Source organism: Callospermophilus lateralis, chromosome 2, assembly GCF_048772815.1.
Source record: "Callospermophilus lateralis isolate mCalLat2 chromosome 2, mCalLat2.hap1, whole genome shotgun sequence".
Classification (NCBI taxonomy): domain Eukaryota; kingdom Metazoa; phylum Chordata; class Mammalia; order Rodentia; family Sciuridae; genus Callospermophilus; species Callospermophilus lateralis.
Genome location: NC_135306.1, coordinates 201,296,211 through 201,311,687, shown reverse-complemented (window position 1 = coordinate 201,311,687; position 15,477 = coordinate 201,296,211). Strand labels below are relative to the sequence as shown.

The following is a 15,477-nucleotide window of genomic DNA, read 5'->3' as shown; positions in this document are numbered from 1 at the left end:
CCAAGCCATCCAGCCTAGCACTGGATGTTCTTTCGCCCCCTGAATGGCAGCACTCCAGGGTGCCCTCTGTTCGAACCTCTTCCACCCTGGCGGCCACTCCTGGGCACTCCCAGCCCTGCAGCCCGGAGGAAAGGTCGCCGGGTCCAGCAGCCGGTCACGGAAACAGTCTCATAGCGCGACGTTGGAGGCCCATTGTTTGAAGGCTATTTACTTTCGCCCCGAAGTAGTGGCCCCATCTCGGGGAGTTCGGGATTTAAGGTCCTGGGGCGCGCGGCTGGAAGCCGGGAGAGCCACCACCCCAGCCCAGCTAGGCACAGACCGGCGCTCCCTCTCCGGCCCCGAGGGCGCGTCCGGGCTCTGCGCAAGGACGCGGGTGACTGTTGAGTCCCCCTCCCCCTCCTCGGCCGGCCGAGCGGTGAGTCGCCGGAGCTGGGGGTGGGACGGTGCCCCGGGGGCAGGGCGGGCGTGGTGGCCGCGGCCCTCCGGGTGGGGGAGCCCGCCGCGACCCCGCCCTCCCCGGCCAGCCAATGGAGGCCGAGGCGCCGGGCCGGGATTGGAGCGGGCGCGGGGCGGCCGGCGCGGGGGCCGGGGCGAGGGGCGGGCGAGGCGAGCGCTGTCAGCGCGGTTATAAGGGAGGGAAAAGTTCCCTGCGCCGAGAGCCGGGCAGGCGCACGCTCGTACGGCGGCCGCAGCGGCAGGGCGGGGCCGGCAGGGGCGGCGGCGGCGGAGGAAGCCCCCCGGGAGCGCGACCTCGCTTCCCTCGGCGTCTCGCTCGGACCTCGGCGCGTCCCGGCTTCCCGAGGACTTTTGCGCGCAGACATGGGCGGCGTCGGGGAGCCCGGCGGGGAGCCGGGGCCGCGGGAGGGGCCCGCTCAGCCGGGGGCGCCGCTGCCCGTCTACCGCTGGGAGCAGATCCGCAAGCACGACCTGCCGGGCGACAAGTGGCTGGTCATCGAGCGCCGCGTCTACGACATCAGTCGCTGGGCACAGCGGCACCCAGGGGGCAGCCGCCTCATCGGCCACCACGGCGCGGAGGACGCCACGGTAAGGAAGCCCACCGTGGCGGGGTGGAGCCCGGCTCTCGCGGGGACCTGGGTCTGGCTCTGTGCCGGGTTGCATCTGCGCGGCCCTCGCATCCTTCCTCCCCTCTTTGACCTCTGACCTCCACACCCGCGATCCAGAATGGGGACGGAACCCGGGGCCTGATGTAGGGTAAAGAGGTCACTTCCTTGCACGGAGGACTCAATCGCCTGCCAGGCCGTGGAGCAGGTCTGCGTGGGGGGGGAAGGGGCCTAAGAGGTGGGTGTGCCATGGCGGCAGAGACTGCCCTAGGTGACGACCCTCCGTGTTGCACTGAGGTTAGTGACTCCGTTTGGGGTCTCCCAGGCCAGGGCAGCCTTACAGGGTGCTTGCCCGGTGCTTGCCGGCTGCTAGGGGCAAGGCTGGGTCCCTAGAGGCCGACGGGGATGTGCCATTAGAGGCTGGGGGCTGGGCAGCCAAGCTTGGGCAGGGCCTGGAGGTCTGTGGCTTTCCTCAGAGCTGCTGTGAAGCGCTTGGAGGGCCAGTGACTCACCTCTGCTGGGCTGGCAGCTGCACGTGGGAGGATTTTGCCAGCCAGGCAGGGTGGGCCTCATTGGGAAGCACAGTCACCCCAGGAATAGGCTGGCCCTTGGGGACCCTGCCTTCCCATTCCCAGCCCATGTCTAGACAAGGAGGGATGTGGCCCTGCCCCCAGGGCTGGCTGGCTGGAGCAGCCACCAGTGGTGCAGCCTGTCCAAGGTCTTACCAGCTCTTCTCCCCTATCCCCCACCTTGGACAATAGGGATTGAGGCCACAGTGCTCTGTCCTTGAGAGTCCAAAATTCTAGGGGGGCACACTGGGTATCAGGAAGCCCTTCGAGATCTGAGGGAATGAATCCCTAATGGCCGAACTTTAAGTGGCAGAGGAGATTCAGCCTTGGCCAGGACTGTCAGCATTCCTGTCTTCCCTCTCCTGACCCAGGGAGCTGAGGGATTAGAGTGAGGAGTCTCCTAAAATTCTAGGGGGACTGCATAGTCATGGGTTGAAACAGCCTGTGGGCCAGTCAGTGTGTGGGCACGTGCAGGCCTCTATGTGCACCCACACACAGTTGTAAGTGTGGTTTTATGTGTGATTCTGCCAGGGAATGGAAGGCATGAGGTGTCACAACCCCACTGCCTGAGCTGTGGCCACCCTTCAAGGGTCTCATTATGAATGCCTGTTCTGGCCTTTTCAACCTGTAGGCCAGGGTGGGGGCAGGTGAGGGAAGGACTACAGAGAACACTTGTTAATCACTTTTTCCTGCTTGGTGCCAGGCCTCCATCTGATGGTTTTGTCATTGATTCAAAGCCAGTAAGTCTTGTTTAAAAAAAAAAAAAATCTCTTGGCTCTCTGGGCCCGAGTCAGCCTTTGGAGGCTCTGAATGGCCTTGAACCAGGCATGCCACTCCTGAGCCTCCGTTTTTTCATCTGGGGAGTAGGTAGGGCCATGCCTCTTCAACTCTGGGGCCCCAAGGCTTCCATGACGTAGTTTCTATGTGCAATACAAGTTGCTGGCTCCTCGGGGTGAGCATGCCCCACACACTGGAGAATGCAGTAGGATGGCTGTGACAGAGCTGGGCCTTTTCTCCGGTGGCCTTGTCTGGTTCCAACCCTGTCTATAATAGAAAGGGGGTGCTGGAGGCCATCATGCAACTCCTTCAAGGCTCCACACACTGGTTGGAATTGCCGGAAATACCGGGTCTGCTCAGGCCAAAGGGGTTGAGAAGTGGCTGGGTGCAGGGGACCCCGGTCTTTGTCCAGGATGGGCCCACAAGACATACTGGGGGCGGGACCAGCCCTGGGCCCTGAATAATGGAGCCCAGATGCCCCATCCCAGACCCTGGAGCTCAGATGATGGGGGTGGGGCAGTCACCTCTCACCAGCCCATCAGCTGTTCTCATGTCCAGGCAACAGAAGCCTTCCTGCCAGGAAATTCCCAGAGTTCCTGTGCCATGAAGTCAGCCTGTGGCCATCCTGGGATACAAAGCCTTGTGCCCTGGGGAAAGAGCTCTGGGCCCAGGGCCAGGTTTATCTGAGAATCATAGGCACCCTGGGACTAGCACAGCCAGCCAGAGAGGGCTGAGGACCGGCCACTTCTGGTCAGGAGTATATAAGAGCCACGTACCTACTACCTTCTATATGCCAGATTCTAAATTCAATGCTTGTCCATAATAGTTCTTTCTTTCTTTTCTTTTTTTTTTTTTTTTTTTTTTTATGTGGTGCTGGGGATTTAACCCAGGGCCTTGTGCATGCGAGGCAAGCACTTTTCCAACTGAGCTATATCCCCAGCCCCCAATACTTTCTTTTAATCCTAAAATACTCCCATGAGACAGGCACTGTTACTATTATTCCCGCCTTACAGATTAGAAAAGCAAGGCTCAGGGAGGCAAAGTGAAATTAAGTGTCAAGTTTGGCATTTGAACACACAGCCAGGCTCTTCGCCACATACTGACTGCATGTTGTCTCCATCATTCATTCATTTTTATATCCATCAATGAGTGTTTATGAGCCTCAAGATGCAGCTATGAACAAAACATCTGCAGGGAAGGATTTCTTGGCAGAGGGATCAACTAGAGAAAAGGCTCAGGGGTGGGATCATACTTCTTATATCTAAGGAATGCACAATGGTGGCAGTAGATAGCAGTGGTGGGGGTAGGAGTGCAAGAGGCAGCGATACCAGGGCTCCTCCTGACCCTTCATGCCCTTGGATGGACTTTGCTTTCTTCTCTTTAGGAGGGGGAGCCATGGGAATCTGATTCTTAATGGAGAGGGGAAAGACGGAACCTTCTAGGAAAAGAGCTAGGGGCTGAGAGAAGGGATGGTAGGGAGGCCACTCAGAAGAAGTGACCATTCAGCTGGACCTCAAAGTGCAATGTGGCCAGAGAAGAGTTTAAGAGATGCTGTGGACACAGGGATACTAGTGGGAGCCCCTTGAGTTAGCTCTGAGTAGTCTCTCAACAGGGAGCTGTCTTGGGCTCACACAATGACTCTTCCCTTCTGGGTCCTGATTGTCCCATCAGTGTCGTGGGGATAAGAATACTTTCATCTTGGGCACCCTGTGATGATGGATGGTATGGGGCAGCTGTGTGATGGTTCACCATGGGCCAATAAGCCTTGTACACATACATGTGGTGAATTCCCCGCCCACAGCTCCATGGGAAAGATGAGGGGTTTCCCAGCACCCCATTGTGCCCTTTGGGCTAAAGCACTAACTGCTGCAGATTGAATAGACCTTCTGAGCCCTTTGGCCTGGGATCCTCCCTCTAAGTAGCCTGCTGGGCCTGAACTCAGCTAGAGGTGGAGGTGGCCAGTGCTACCACCAGAGGCTGTGTCATAGTAATTTCAGCCAACAATTACTGACCAAGCAGTGTTCTGAGAGTTTTGGGCTTGGTAACTAATTTAATTTTCTAAACAATTTTATAAGATGGGTCCTCTTGTTCCCCTAATTTGCAGATGAGAGGATGGAGGCCAAAAATAAGTCATGTAATGGGACCTTCTTGGGACCCTGAAAGGCCAGGGCCTTCCTCCTTGGGCTTGGAAGGTGGGGTTGTGTCTGGGTGGGAGCCGTGGAGGGGTAGGCCCAGGACTAGGCAGATCCGAGGCCAAGTGAGAACAAGGTGGCTCCTGCCATCTGAAACCCAGTGTCCACTCTCTGGCCCCACCCACCATACTGGCTTTTTTGAAAAGTTCTGCTGCTGGAGGGCCACTCCCTGTGAAGTGTGGCTGCCGTGGTCTCTGGCGGGCATTTTTGGCAGTGCCCTCATCCACCCAGCCTCCTTCCCTGGGGGATGCAGTACTCCCTCCCCCCCACTCGGGGAGGAGTCAGGATTCTCCCACGCTGTCAGGAATGCAGAGTGCAGAGGTGGGAATGCTGGTGACCTAGTGTGTCAGGCAGCCCTCCCGTTCCCTCCTGAGGGTGCCTAGGACTCCAGCTGAGCTCCAGTGCCAGAGCCACAGCTCACGAGTGGAGGCAATACCAAGTGCCCAAGGGCCTGATGGCTTTGGGGCCAGCACTGTGATCCACACCTGTGGGATCAAGGGTGCTGGCTGGAGGAGGACCTATCGTGCATGCCCACCCCTCACTGGGACGCCAGGGGTGCTGGGAGACAGGGGTACCAGCCCTCAGCTGAGCACTGCTGCACAGACTGGAACTGGATGCGCCACGTTCAGGGCAGTGTCCTTGTTTCTTCCTCGCGAGCCCCAGTTTCCCCATCTGTAAAAGTGAGGTTCTGGTGGCTTCCCCACTGGCCTCCTGGAGTGGGGCGCTGGAGGGAGGATGGGGAGGGCATTTCAGTGACCTGAGTTCCTGCTCCGTCCTCTACCCAGCAGAGCCAGAGAGACAGAAGTTTCTGGGGGGTGTCCTTGGAGACCCCAGCTCCACCCCCATCTCCAGCACAGGCCTAAGGAGGCAGGTCCAGACCACCCAAACCCCAGCAGCTCTGTGCATTCCCTGCTTTGCTGAACTTCCTGACTGATCTGGAATGTTCTCTGTGCTTTGGCCAGTGACCAAAACTCCCTCCCTCCCCTGCCATCTCTGGGTGGAAGGAGGGCTGCTTACCCTTTTCCCTTGGCGGGAGGCGTGCCTGGGACCTGATGGAGTGCTCCTGCCCATGCTCAGGCCCGTGTCAGCAGGCTCTGGACTCAGGAAAAGGTCATCAGGACCAGGGGCTCAGATGAGAGCCCGGCTGTGGAGCACTCGCTGCCACCAGGTCCCTCTGAGTGCTTTACCTGTGCCAGCTCTGTCTTCCCAGCAGCCCGTGAGATGGGCCTTAATGGTTCCTGAAGAAATGCGGGGAAGGAGGTGCAGTCTTCACTGGGGCTCCTTGGCTCCTAAGTGGTATCTCAGGCTCCATCCTGGGCAGGCTGGCTCCAGACTGTCCCCTTCAACACCCCCGCCAGCCGCTGCGTGGAGGCCATGGGCCGGCTGAGGGCAGGCAGGGGCCCTGGGAGTCAGCCAACCCCCTCTGAGGTTTCAGGGCCGGCGGGGCTGGGTTTTAGCCGTATGCTGAGGGAGCAGGAGCGTCACGCTCTCATTTGAATCCCAGCTCTGCCACTACTAAGTGACCTGGACAGGCATCCCTACCACTCTCCTCCCCAGTTAAATGGCACCTCCAGGTAGGGGTCATAGGGTTTGGATACATTCTCCTAGAAGGATGTTTCTAGGTACATGGCCAGGGTCGGGGGCTCCTGCAGTTCCTTGAGACCCATTGACATGGCCCAAGAACTGCTCTCCCATGCACCACAGCCCAAACTTCCAGCAACTGTGTCCTTGGCCACTCGGGATAATGACTGGCCTCACCCCGCCCCACCCAGGAGGCTCACTGCCTCCCTTCTAGCCCAGGAATGGCTGCCCCGCGGACACTGCTGAGTGGCCACAAGCACCACAATCAGCCTGGGTTCTGATCTGGTATCAGTCAAATGGAGCTGTGTGACCTTGAGTAAGAGGCTTAACCTCTTTGAGTCTTCATTTCTGCATGGCCCCTGGGTCCTTGAACCGAGGCCCAGAGAGGACGAGTAGGTCACATGACCTAGAAAAGGCTATTTGCCGGTTTATCAGGCTTTGGTCTGGTTGAGGGTCCTACCTTGCTGGTTCTCAAGAAGTGCAGGCTACTCTCCAAGACCTGCTAGAGCCCTGACCACATTGCCCTAGAATTTTCTGACCTGCCCTGAGGGGGCTCACACCTCCCCTCTAAGGGACAGACTTGACTGGAAGACCCCTGGACAGGCCTGGACTGGTGCACCCCCTCGGTGCCTGTGCAGGCTTGGGTCAGACAGGAGGTCGATGCGTGCCCAGCACTCGGCTTCTGGCTCAAGGCGGTGGCCACAGAACAGATGGGAGGGGGAGGGAAGGGCTGGGAGGGAGGAAGTCCTGGGACCAGAGGCTTGTGTGTGTGCAAGGCCTGCGTGTGCACGTCGTGTGACGAGGCCTGGTGCTCACGCGGGCTGTGACTGGGCCTGCTTCCAGGAGTCCAGATTTGACTCGCAGGGGTGCTTGGGTGGGTGGGTCTGCATGTGTGTGCTCTGTGGAGGGCACAGCCTTGCAAGAGAACAGAGAGCACCCAGCTCCCCTTACAAGAGGTCCTAAAGTAATCAGATTCACAGGGTCAGAGAAGAGGGTGGGCCTTGCCAGGACTGGGGAGGAGGGAGTGGGGAGGTAGTGTTTACGGGGTCTGGTGTTTCAGCTGGGAAAGATGAAGTTCTGGAAGTGGACGATGGTAATCGTTACCCAGCACAGGTGAACATACTTAATGCCAGTGAGCAGTACACCTAAAAATGTCATGCTCAGCAGCCCGAACCTGAAGGGCCCTGAAGTCTGGCTACCTGGGCTCGCTCAGGAAATCAAGGCCAGTAGATCAGTGGACTAAGTCAAGGTCACACTGTGGGCAGCAAATCCCCAGGAACAGTCTTCCCTCCTTTCTCCCCTGCCCTCACCAACCCCAGCTCCCCAGGGAGCCAGGGCCCAGGCAGCAGAGGGCAGGAGGTGGTGGACCCTCCATGCATGTCCTCTAAATGGTGGCTGGAAGGGGCTTGGGTGCTTCCTTTCCCCTGGACGGTGCAGGGCTGGCCTGGCAGTCATGTCCTATCACTTTCAGTTTCATTGTCTGTTTTAATTGACACTTAATAATTGCACATATTCAGGGGTGCAGTGTGATATTTCAACATATCTACACAATGTACAGTGATCAGGTAAGGGTAATTAGCACTGTCACACTGTCCCCAGTGAGGTGGCCAAAGACACCACTTCTCACCTGCACAAGTTGGTAGGCTTGTTAGCAAGAGGACAGCAGGAGGCCCCTGTTCTCCACCTGCCTCCTTCAAAGGTGCTTATTTCCTTCAGCGTCTGGGGGCCCCTTCAGTCACCTCTCCCAGGCCCATGGGGACACTCTGCCCAGGCAGTGTAGTCCAGCCTGCTGTCTGGCTGTGGCTCGCCCAATCAGAGGGAGGCTCTGAAAGCTAAATAAAAATCCATCAGAGAGCTGTGAACAATTAATGGGCCAAATACAATACCACATACAAACAGGGTGTGTGCCAAGTGCAATACCAACTGCGACGAGGAAGGCTGAGCCAGCCGCGGTGTGAAGTTCACGTTTACCCCCCCACACCCCATCGGCACTGCCGCTTCCTGACGGCTTCTTTCCCCAGCTCCTTATCTTCGTCCCCCTCTGTCTTGTCCTTCAGCCCCTCTCTTCTTTGTTTCCTTCTCCTGCATGGCACCCACCCCCACTCCAGCTACTACACAGAATCACAGGAATGTTAGATTATTCTTTTTTTTTTTTTACTTAAAAAAAAGTGTACTTTCTGTTACTTTTAAATCAAATGTGTTTACCCAGTCAAGTATCCTTCCTTGTACACCCCAAGAACTCTGTGTCCCGCCACTGATAGTTTCCACCCAGGGGCCCAGGTGTCCTTAATTACAGGGCTCCCCACCCCGACACCCATAATCCCAGCTGCTCAGGAGCCTGAGGTAGGAGGATCACAAGTTCAAGGCCAGCCTGGTCGACTTAGCAAGGCGCTGTCTTAGGACTGGAAGTGCAGCTCAGTGGTAGAATTTCCTTGGGTCCCATCCCCAGACAGGGGGAAAAAATAAAAGGGTATAATTTAGAGAAAGCTTTTTGGAAGAGCCAAACCCTTTCATGAAAGGAATCAGCCCTCCAGGGATGTCTCTCTGTAAACCGGATTTTCATCCTTTCAGCCATGTTTGGAGAATGTTGTGCGCCGGGCAGAGCAGATGGGGCACAGCAGGCCAGGGGTCTTGAGTGGGTGCCTGGGAAGCCCCAGGGAGGGCTCACAGGCATGCCTGGTCCCCTGGGTCCTCTTGGCTATTGAAGAGCCCGCTGACTTTCTCTCCATCTGTCTGTCGGTCTGCCCATCCATCAACAGCCCTTCCACCCTGTCTCTGCCAGCCGCTTCTGCGTGCTACTCCAGCTGTCTGTCTGTCTGTCCACCTGACTGTCTGCTCTCCTTCAGGACGCCTTCCGTGCCTTCCACCAGGATCTCAACTTTGTGCGCAAGTTCCTGCAGCCCCTGCTGATCGGAGAGCTGGCCCCAGAAGAGCCCAGCCAGGACGGACCTCAGAACGTGAGGGGGACGGTGCTGGAGGGCTTGGGGACACTGCTACATTATGCTGGGGGATGCAGGGTCAGAGCTGGGCTTGCCACCTGGGCCTGGGCAGACAGTCACAGTTGTAGCAATGTCCTGCACAAGTCGGGGCTCCAGATAAGACTTGGCCAGGCGCCTGCTGTGCGTTCCCAGGGGAGGCCCTTCCCTGCCCCAGGCCTGGCAGCCCCCGCTACAGTCAGGATTGGGTGAGCTGAGTTCTGAGGGTTTCCTCTCCTGTTTCTGGCTCTCTGCTTCTCACCACCCCACACTCTGTGCGGAGGGGGAAACTTGGCCCTGGGTCAGGCCCCTAGCTCACCCGCTGGCCGGGTGCTCCCGAGCCTCCATCCTTCCCCTCTGCCCTCACCTCTTGGGCCAGGCTCTGGGAGGAGAGGCTGGGACCTGGGGACCTGTGGGAGGCCTCTGGGGAGGCCTCACCTCAACTTGGCGGCTACTCTGCCATGGCAGGTTCAGCTGATTGAGGACTTCCGAGCCCTGCGCCAAGCGGCCGAGGACATGAAACTGTTCGAAGCTGATCCCACCTTCTTCGCCCTCCTGCTGGGCCACATCCTGGCCATGGAGGTGCTGGCCTGGCTCATCGTCTACCTCCTGGGCCCTGGCTGGGTGCCCAGCACCCTTGCTGCCCTCATCCTGGCCATCTCCCAGGTGATCCCCGGGCTACCCAACAGAGAGGCCCTGCACGTGTGGGCGCAGGAACGTATTTGCGGTGTGAATGGATACTCCAAAGAGTGAGCTGCCCGCGGCCCATGGGGATTGCCTGCGGTCAAGCCGTGGTCTCCATGAGCCAAGGAGGTTCTTTGCTTAAGAAATCCTGTGTAGGAACAGGGCAGAGAGCCCAAGGTCACAACCTCAGGACAGACTTGGGGAAGAAAAGGACGATCTCTCCTGCCCACCATAAAGGGTCATGGCCCCTGTAATACAAGACAGGTTAACAGGAGAAAAGCAAATTTATTTGCTCATCATTTTATGGAACAAGGGAGTCTTCAGAGGGAAGAAACAAAGACGGGGGCAAACTCTCCATTTGTACACTTGGGGTCCGTGCAGCAGGGCAGCCGTGTAGAACTGGACAGGAAGAGTAGAGCTAATGGAGACGGACGAGTAGGGAAACCCGGCCAGGCCTGTCCAGAGTCTCCAGGGCCTCTCTGAGCAGCATTCTTCCCTCCCAGGTGTAGACAGGGCTCTTTCTGAAAATGGGGGTCTTAGGATCCACTGTTGGATAAGATCGGTCAGAGCAGTTCTTTGTGACCGCCTCCAAGTCGGGGAGATTGAGAGTCCTATCATGAGGCCTCTAGAGGCTGGGCTTGGGGGGGGAGGGGCTCTGCTTTCTGCAGCTTCTGTGGCTTGCCTTAGGGGAGAAGGAGCCGGGGACAGGAAGGCAGGAGAGGGCTGGAGAGAAGCTTTGCTTTTGAGGCTTTCACTGGGCTCTGACCTTTGCAAGGCCCTTCACCGCTGCCAACACTCAGTTACCCTGGTTGGTGAAAACAGGAAATGGCCCCCAGGGACGTCGAAGTGACGCGGCGTCTGCAGTGGGCATAGCCCTGGGAGCTAGAAGAGCCCCGCAGCTCAGCTGGGGGCCCATGCAGCCGGTGCCCTCTTCTGTCCCTAGCATGATTCCCTCCTGCCCTCCGCTGACCCTGCCCCTCTCCCCAGGCCCAGTGCTGGTGTCTGCAGCATGACCTGGGCCACGCCTCCATCTTCAGGAAGTCCCGGTGGAACCACGTGGCCCAGCAGTTTGTGATGGGACAGCTGAAGGTGAGGGCCCTGGTGGGGTGGTGGCCAGTACCCAAGGAGGGCAGTGCGCCGGGCCTGCCCAGCTGTGTGAGTGCGGTGGGGGCGTGACCTGGCCCTGCCTGCCCCTGAAGCCCCTCCTCCCCTAGGGCTTCTCCGCCCACTGGTGGAACTTCCGCCACTTCCAGCACCATGCCAAGCCCAACATCTTCCACAAGGACCCAGACGTGACTGTGGCACCTGTCTTCCTCCTGGGGGAGTCGTCTGTCGAGGTGGGTGGCGAGGGACATGGACACCCTTAGGCCAGGCCTGCAGCTGAAGGGACCTGGCAGCAACTGAGCTATCCACAGCGGCCCCCATCCAGCCCCTGCCCTCATCCCTACTCGAGCTCCAGTCCCAGCCCCTCTCCCAGGTGCTTCCCTTCCTCCCCACCTCCTACCCAGCTGGGACCAGGAGCCCAGCTGCTAGAATCTAGAGTTGCCTTTGACCTTGGCCCCAGCCAGCCCCCTGACCTTGGCCTGGAGAGCTGCTCTCCCCAGCCGCCGCCTGTCTCCACAGTATGGCAAGAAGAAACGCAGATACCTTCCTTACAACCACCAGCACCTGTACTTCTTCCTGAGTGAGTGTGCATCAGTCCTTCTGGGGGCGGGGACGTGGCAGGGCCATGCCTGAGTCTGCACTGTCCTCCCCACTGTCCCCAGGCGCTCACACCCTGCCTGCTCCAGGCCTGCAGCCTGGGCTCCCTCTCCCAGCACCAAGCCTTCTGCCTGGCTGCTCCCCCACCTCAGTCAAGCCAGGATTCCCTTCTGCCCCCACACAGGGTGGTCTGGAGCCCTAGAGCATTTGGGCAGTTTTGGCAAACGGGGGCAGGGTGAGGATTCAAGGGCAGGAGCGTGTGAGGCTGTTCCCTGACGTGGCAGTCGGGAAACGGCAGGTCACGGGTGAGTGGAGGGAACAAGTGTGGACCAGGCCTTGTGGGTGATGACGCAGGGTCGACCCAGCTGGACGGGACCAGTGCCAGCATCCCAGGGGTGTATGTGGAGGTACAGCCCCCCTCTGCCCACTTCCTCGTACCCCAGCCCTGCTCCTGCTCTCTGCCCCTTCTTGCAGTTGGCCCGCCACTGCTCACCTTGGTGAACTTTGAAGTGGAGAATCTGGCGTACATGCTGGTGTGCCTGCAGTGGACAGTGAGTGGGGATGCTCAGGACCAGTGGACAGCCGGGGCAGGGCTTCAGCCCCAGTGCAGAGGGGTGCCCACGCCTGGGGGTGCACGGGGGTGGGGAGCGAGTGTCTGCCTGACTGTGTAGCCCGCAGGGAGGGCAAGCGTTCACAGAGGCACCGAGTGCGTCTCTGTAGGGGCGTCCACAGGGTCTCTGGGCCAACGGTGCCAGATGTCTGTCCCAGGCAGGCACATGATAGCATTCCCCTCTGTGGTCAGCCCTGTGAGCTGACAGCACAGGGACCTTGTCCTTTCACCCAGTTGAGAAAGTAGAGGCCCAGGGAGGGGCAGTGGCCTATCCAGGGCTCCCAGGCAAAAGAAGCCGAAGGTCAGATGGCCCCAGCCCCTCCCCTACCCACTCCCGCTGGCCTCCAGACCTCGTCCCTGGAGGCCGCTCAGCATTGCCTCCACCCCCTGCAGGACTTGCTCTGGGCTGCCAGCTTCTACTCCCGCTTCTTCTTGTCCTACGTTCCCTTCTACGGTGTCCCTGGGGCCCTGCTTCTCTTTGTTGCTGTCAGGTATGGCCAGACTCAGGATGGTGGGAGTGGGGAGGTCACACACAAGCAGCAGGCGGCCCTGACCACAGTCCTCCTGGGCAGCGTCCACCCCTCCCCCACCCTAACCTACAGCAGTGCCACCGCCCTGGGCTGTTGGTGGAATCAAATAAACATGAGGGGAGGCTGCCAGGGTGGGCAGGTCGGGGGGAAGCAGCCTGGCTCGAGGGTCACCCCTGAGTGTCCACCCCCACGAGCCTGGAGTCTCTGCTCAGCCTTGCAGCGGTCACTGCTCCATTTAGCTGCTTTAAACCCCCCCGGGGGAGAATTCCCCAACCCCACTGCGCCCAGGGGAAGCTGGGGCCCGGGCCTGGGGACAGGTACACTGCAGCCTGCACTCCGGGGACCTCAGTGGTGAGCTGGACGTGGGACAATGCCCGGGACTCCCACAGGGTCCTGGAGAGTCACTGGTTCGTGTGGATCACGCAGATGAACCACATCCCCAAGGAGATCGGCCACGAGAAGCATCGGGACTGGGCCAGCTCTCAGGTGGGCAGTGGGGAGGGCTGGGTGGGGCCCACCCTGGGAGTGCGGGGAGCCCCAGTGGGCAGGGAGGATGGAGCCTGCCAGTGTGGGAGTCAGGCCCGGGGGCAGGACCCTGAGCCAGCGTCCCTTACCTGTGCCCCCCTGCCCCGGCAGCTGGCAGCCACCTGCAATGTGGAGCCCTCGCTCTTCATTGACTGGTTCAGCGGGCACCTCAACTTCCAGATCGAGCACCAGTGAGTGTGACCTTGGGTCTTGACAGGTAGCGGGTGAGCCCCGGGGCGGAGCCAGGAGCCCCTTCCCTACCTTTCATGGGGAGGCCGAGACCAGAGTCCTGGGCTTGCAGGGCCCCTGGGAGAGGTGGTGTGTGGGGCCGGGGAGGTGAGGCGTGGCGGGGCTCCCTCTGCCAGCCCTGCTCAAACACCGGCCATGTCCCCCGCCCAGCCTCTTCCCCACCATGCCAAGGCACAACTACCGCAGGGTGGCCCCGCTGGTCAAGGCGCTGTGTGCCAAGCACGGCCTGCACTATGAGGTGAAGCCCTTCCTCACCGCCCTGCTGGACATCGTCGGGTAAGGCTCTGCCCAGCCCCTTCCTTCCTAGAGGTTCCAGGGACCACACTGGTCCCTGTCTCAGCTCAGCTGCTGAGCACCGGGCCCTTGTCCACACGGGCCCCCTAAAAGCTGGCGACGAGGCCTCTCTGGGTCAGCCGTGCCTCCTCCCTTCTCAGCATTGACTCACACAGCGAGAATTCTTGGAGCATCTATAAATACATCAGTGAGCCAGACAGGCGGTCCCTGCCCTCCTGGAGCTGACATTCTAGCAACAGAGAGCAAGTAATTTAAAAGAAAAATGAGTCAACTGCAGAAAAAGTGAACGTGTTCTGGCAAAAAACAAAACAAACAAACAAAAAACCCAGGAGCAGGTGAGATTAGAAAGTAGGCAGGGGTTGCAGTTACAGGATGGCAGATGGGCAGGGTCAAGATGCCAGCTTGTGAGCAAGAGACAGAAGCTGAGAGGGCTGGTCCTGGGGCATCTGGCAGAAGAATATTCCAGGCAGAGTACCACCGTGCAAAGGCCCTGAGGCAGGAGCGTACTGCTGTGTAGGACCTGAGCCTCATCTTGGGATCGAGGCTGTGGCTGGGAGCACACTGTAGGCCAGAGCCAAAGCAGAAAGGCAGAGCAGAGGCTCCCGGCAGCCTGGAGGTGGGAATACAGATCAGATCGCGGGTCTTCCTCCTCTGGGCCCTGGCACACGCTGTTCCCTTTGCTTGGATGCCCTCCGCTCTCTGCTGCTGTCCAGAATTGAGGTCTCCCCGTGTTCTCCCAGCCTGGTCCTCTGAGTCCGTGCCGTTCAGCAGAGCACCGTGTAAGCCCTGGCGCGGGTTTCCTAGCGAGTTGTTGATATGTCTGACTCTTGTGCCTGACTTCAGGCGCCTGGTGGGCCATGTCCTAGGTGTGTTAGGTCACAAGGTCCAGCAGGAGAGGGCAACAGGAACTAGGAGAAGGAGGGACAGGCCCACCCGGACTCCTACCCCGACTTGGCTTTGTCCACACGCCCCCTCCCCCATCTGCATCCCATCCAGCTAATGTGTGCCCAGGCTGCTCCCTGGCCCCATTGGCCTGCCTGCCTCAGAGGGAGGGGACTCACAGGGGACTGGGGACGCACCACGGGAGCCTGGGGGTGTTGGTGTCCTGTAATTGAGTCTCTGATGCCCGCCACACCTCCCAGGTCCCTGAAGAAGTCTGGCGACATCTGGCTGGATGCCTACCTCCACCAGTGAAGGCAGCCCCCGAGGGGAGAAGGGGTAAGGCCAGGGCCTCAGCAGCCACGAGCCAGACCGGCCGATGGACAGACTCACCCTCCGTGCCCAGCCCAGATGCCCTGTGTGTCCTGCAGGCCCTGCTGTCTTTCCCTCCACCCTCTTGCCTGCCTGTTCAGCTGCTCTGCAGCGTGGCTCTGGGCCCAACAGGACCAGGAGTCGAGGGAGGGGACCCAAAGCCACACCGGAGCACAGCATGTTTTCCTAAAGCAAGAAATGGGGGAAACTGTTATTTTTATATAAAAACCAACCCAGATGTATTATGGAGCAGAGTGTGGAGTTTGCATGAGTTTGGGGGCTGGAGTCTGCCCTGGACTCCCCATCAGTGTTCCTTCCCCGAGGCCGTCATGGTATCCAGGGAGGTTGGCGGCTGAGGAGCTCCCCTCCCTCTCTGGGTACTCTGGGTTGGGGGTGGTGACAGCTGATCTCAGATCCACATCACTCACCAGCAACCTGGCAAGTCGTCTGGACTTCAGCTCATTTCACTCCTCTGCGG

General features: G+C 59.4%; 1 protein-coding gene across 1 annotated transcript; it reads left to right on the top strand.

The window, feature by feature from the left end:
* The first annotated feature begins 635 nt into the window (after nt 1-635).
* Nucleotides 636-15,248, top strand: Fads3 (fatty acid desaturase 3). Its single transcript, XM_076847327.2, has 12 exons — nt 636-1,044; nt 9,027-9,137; nt 9,624-9,821; nt 10,827-10,928; nt 11,054-11,176; nt 11,463-11,523; nt 12,015-12,091; nt 12,544-12,641; nt 13,070-13,166; nt 13,317-13,396; nt 13,605-13,730; nt 14,891-15,248. The coding sequence occupies exons 1-12, from the start codon at nt 820-822 to the stop codon at nt 14,940-14,942; spliced, it is 1,350 nt and encodes a 449-aa protein (XP_076703442.1). The 5' UTR covers nt 636-819; the 3' UTR covers nt 14,943-15,248.
* The last annotated feature ends 229 nt before the right edge of the window (nt 15,249-15,477 follow it).

Excerpts from the sequence above, each read along its gene's own strand:
- Fads3 (XM_076847327.2), top strand. The coding sequence starts at position 820 with ATGGGCGGCGTCGGGGAGCCCGGCGGGGAGCCGGGGCCGCGGGAGGGG. Across the intron at positions 12,092-12,543 it reads TGGTGTGCCTGCAGTGGACA|GACTTGCTCTGGGCTGCCAG; the intron begins GTGAGTGGGGAT and ends CACCCCCTGCAG. Across the intron at positions 13,731-14,890 it reads GCCCTGCTGGACATCGTCGG|GTCCCTGAAGAAGTCTGGCG; the intron begins GTAAGGCTCTGC and ends CACACCTCCCAG.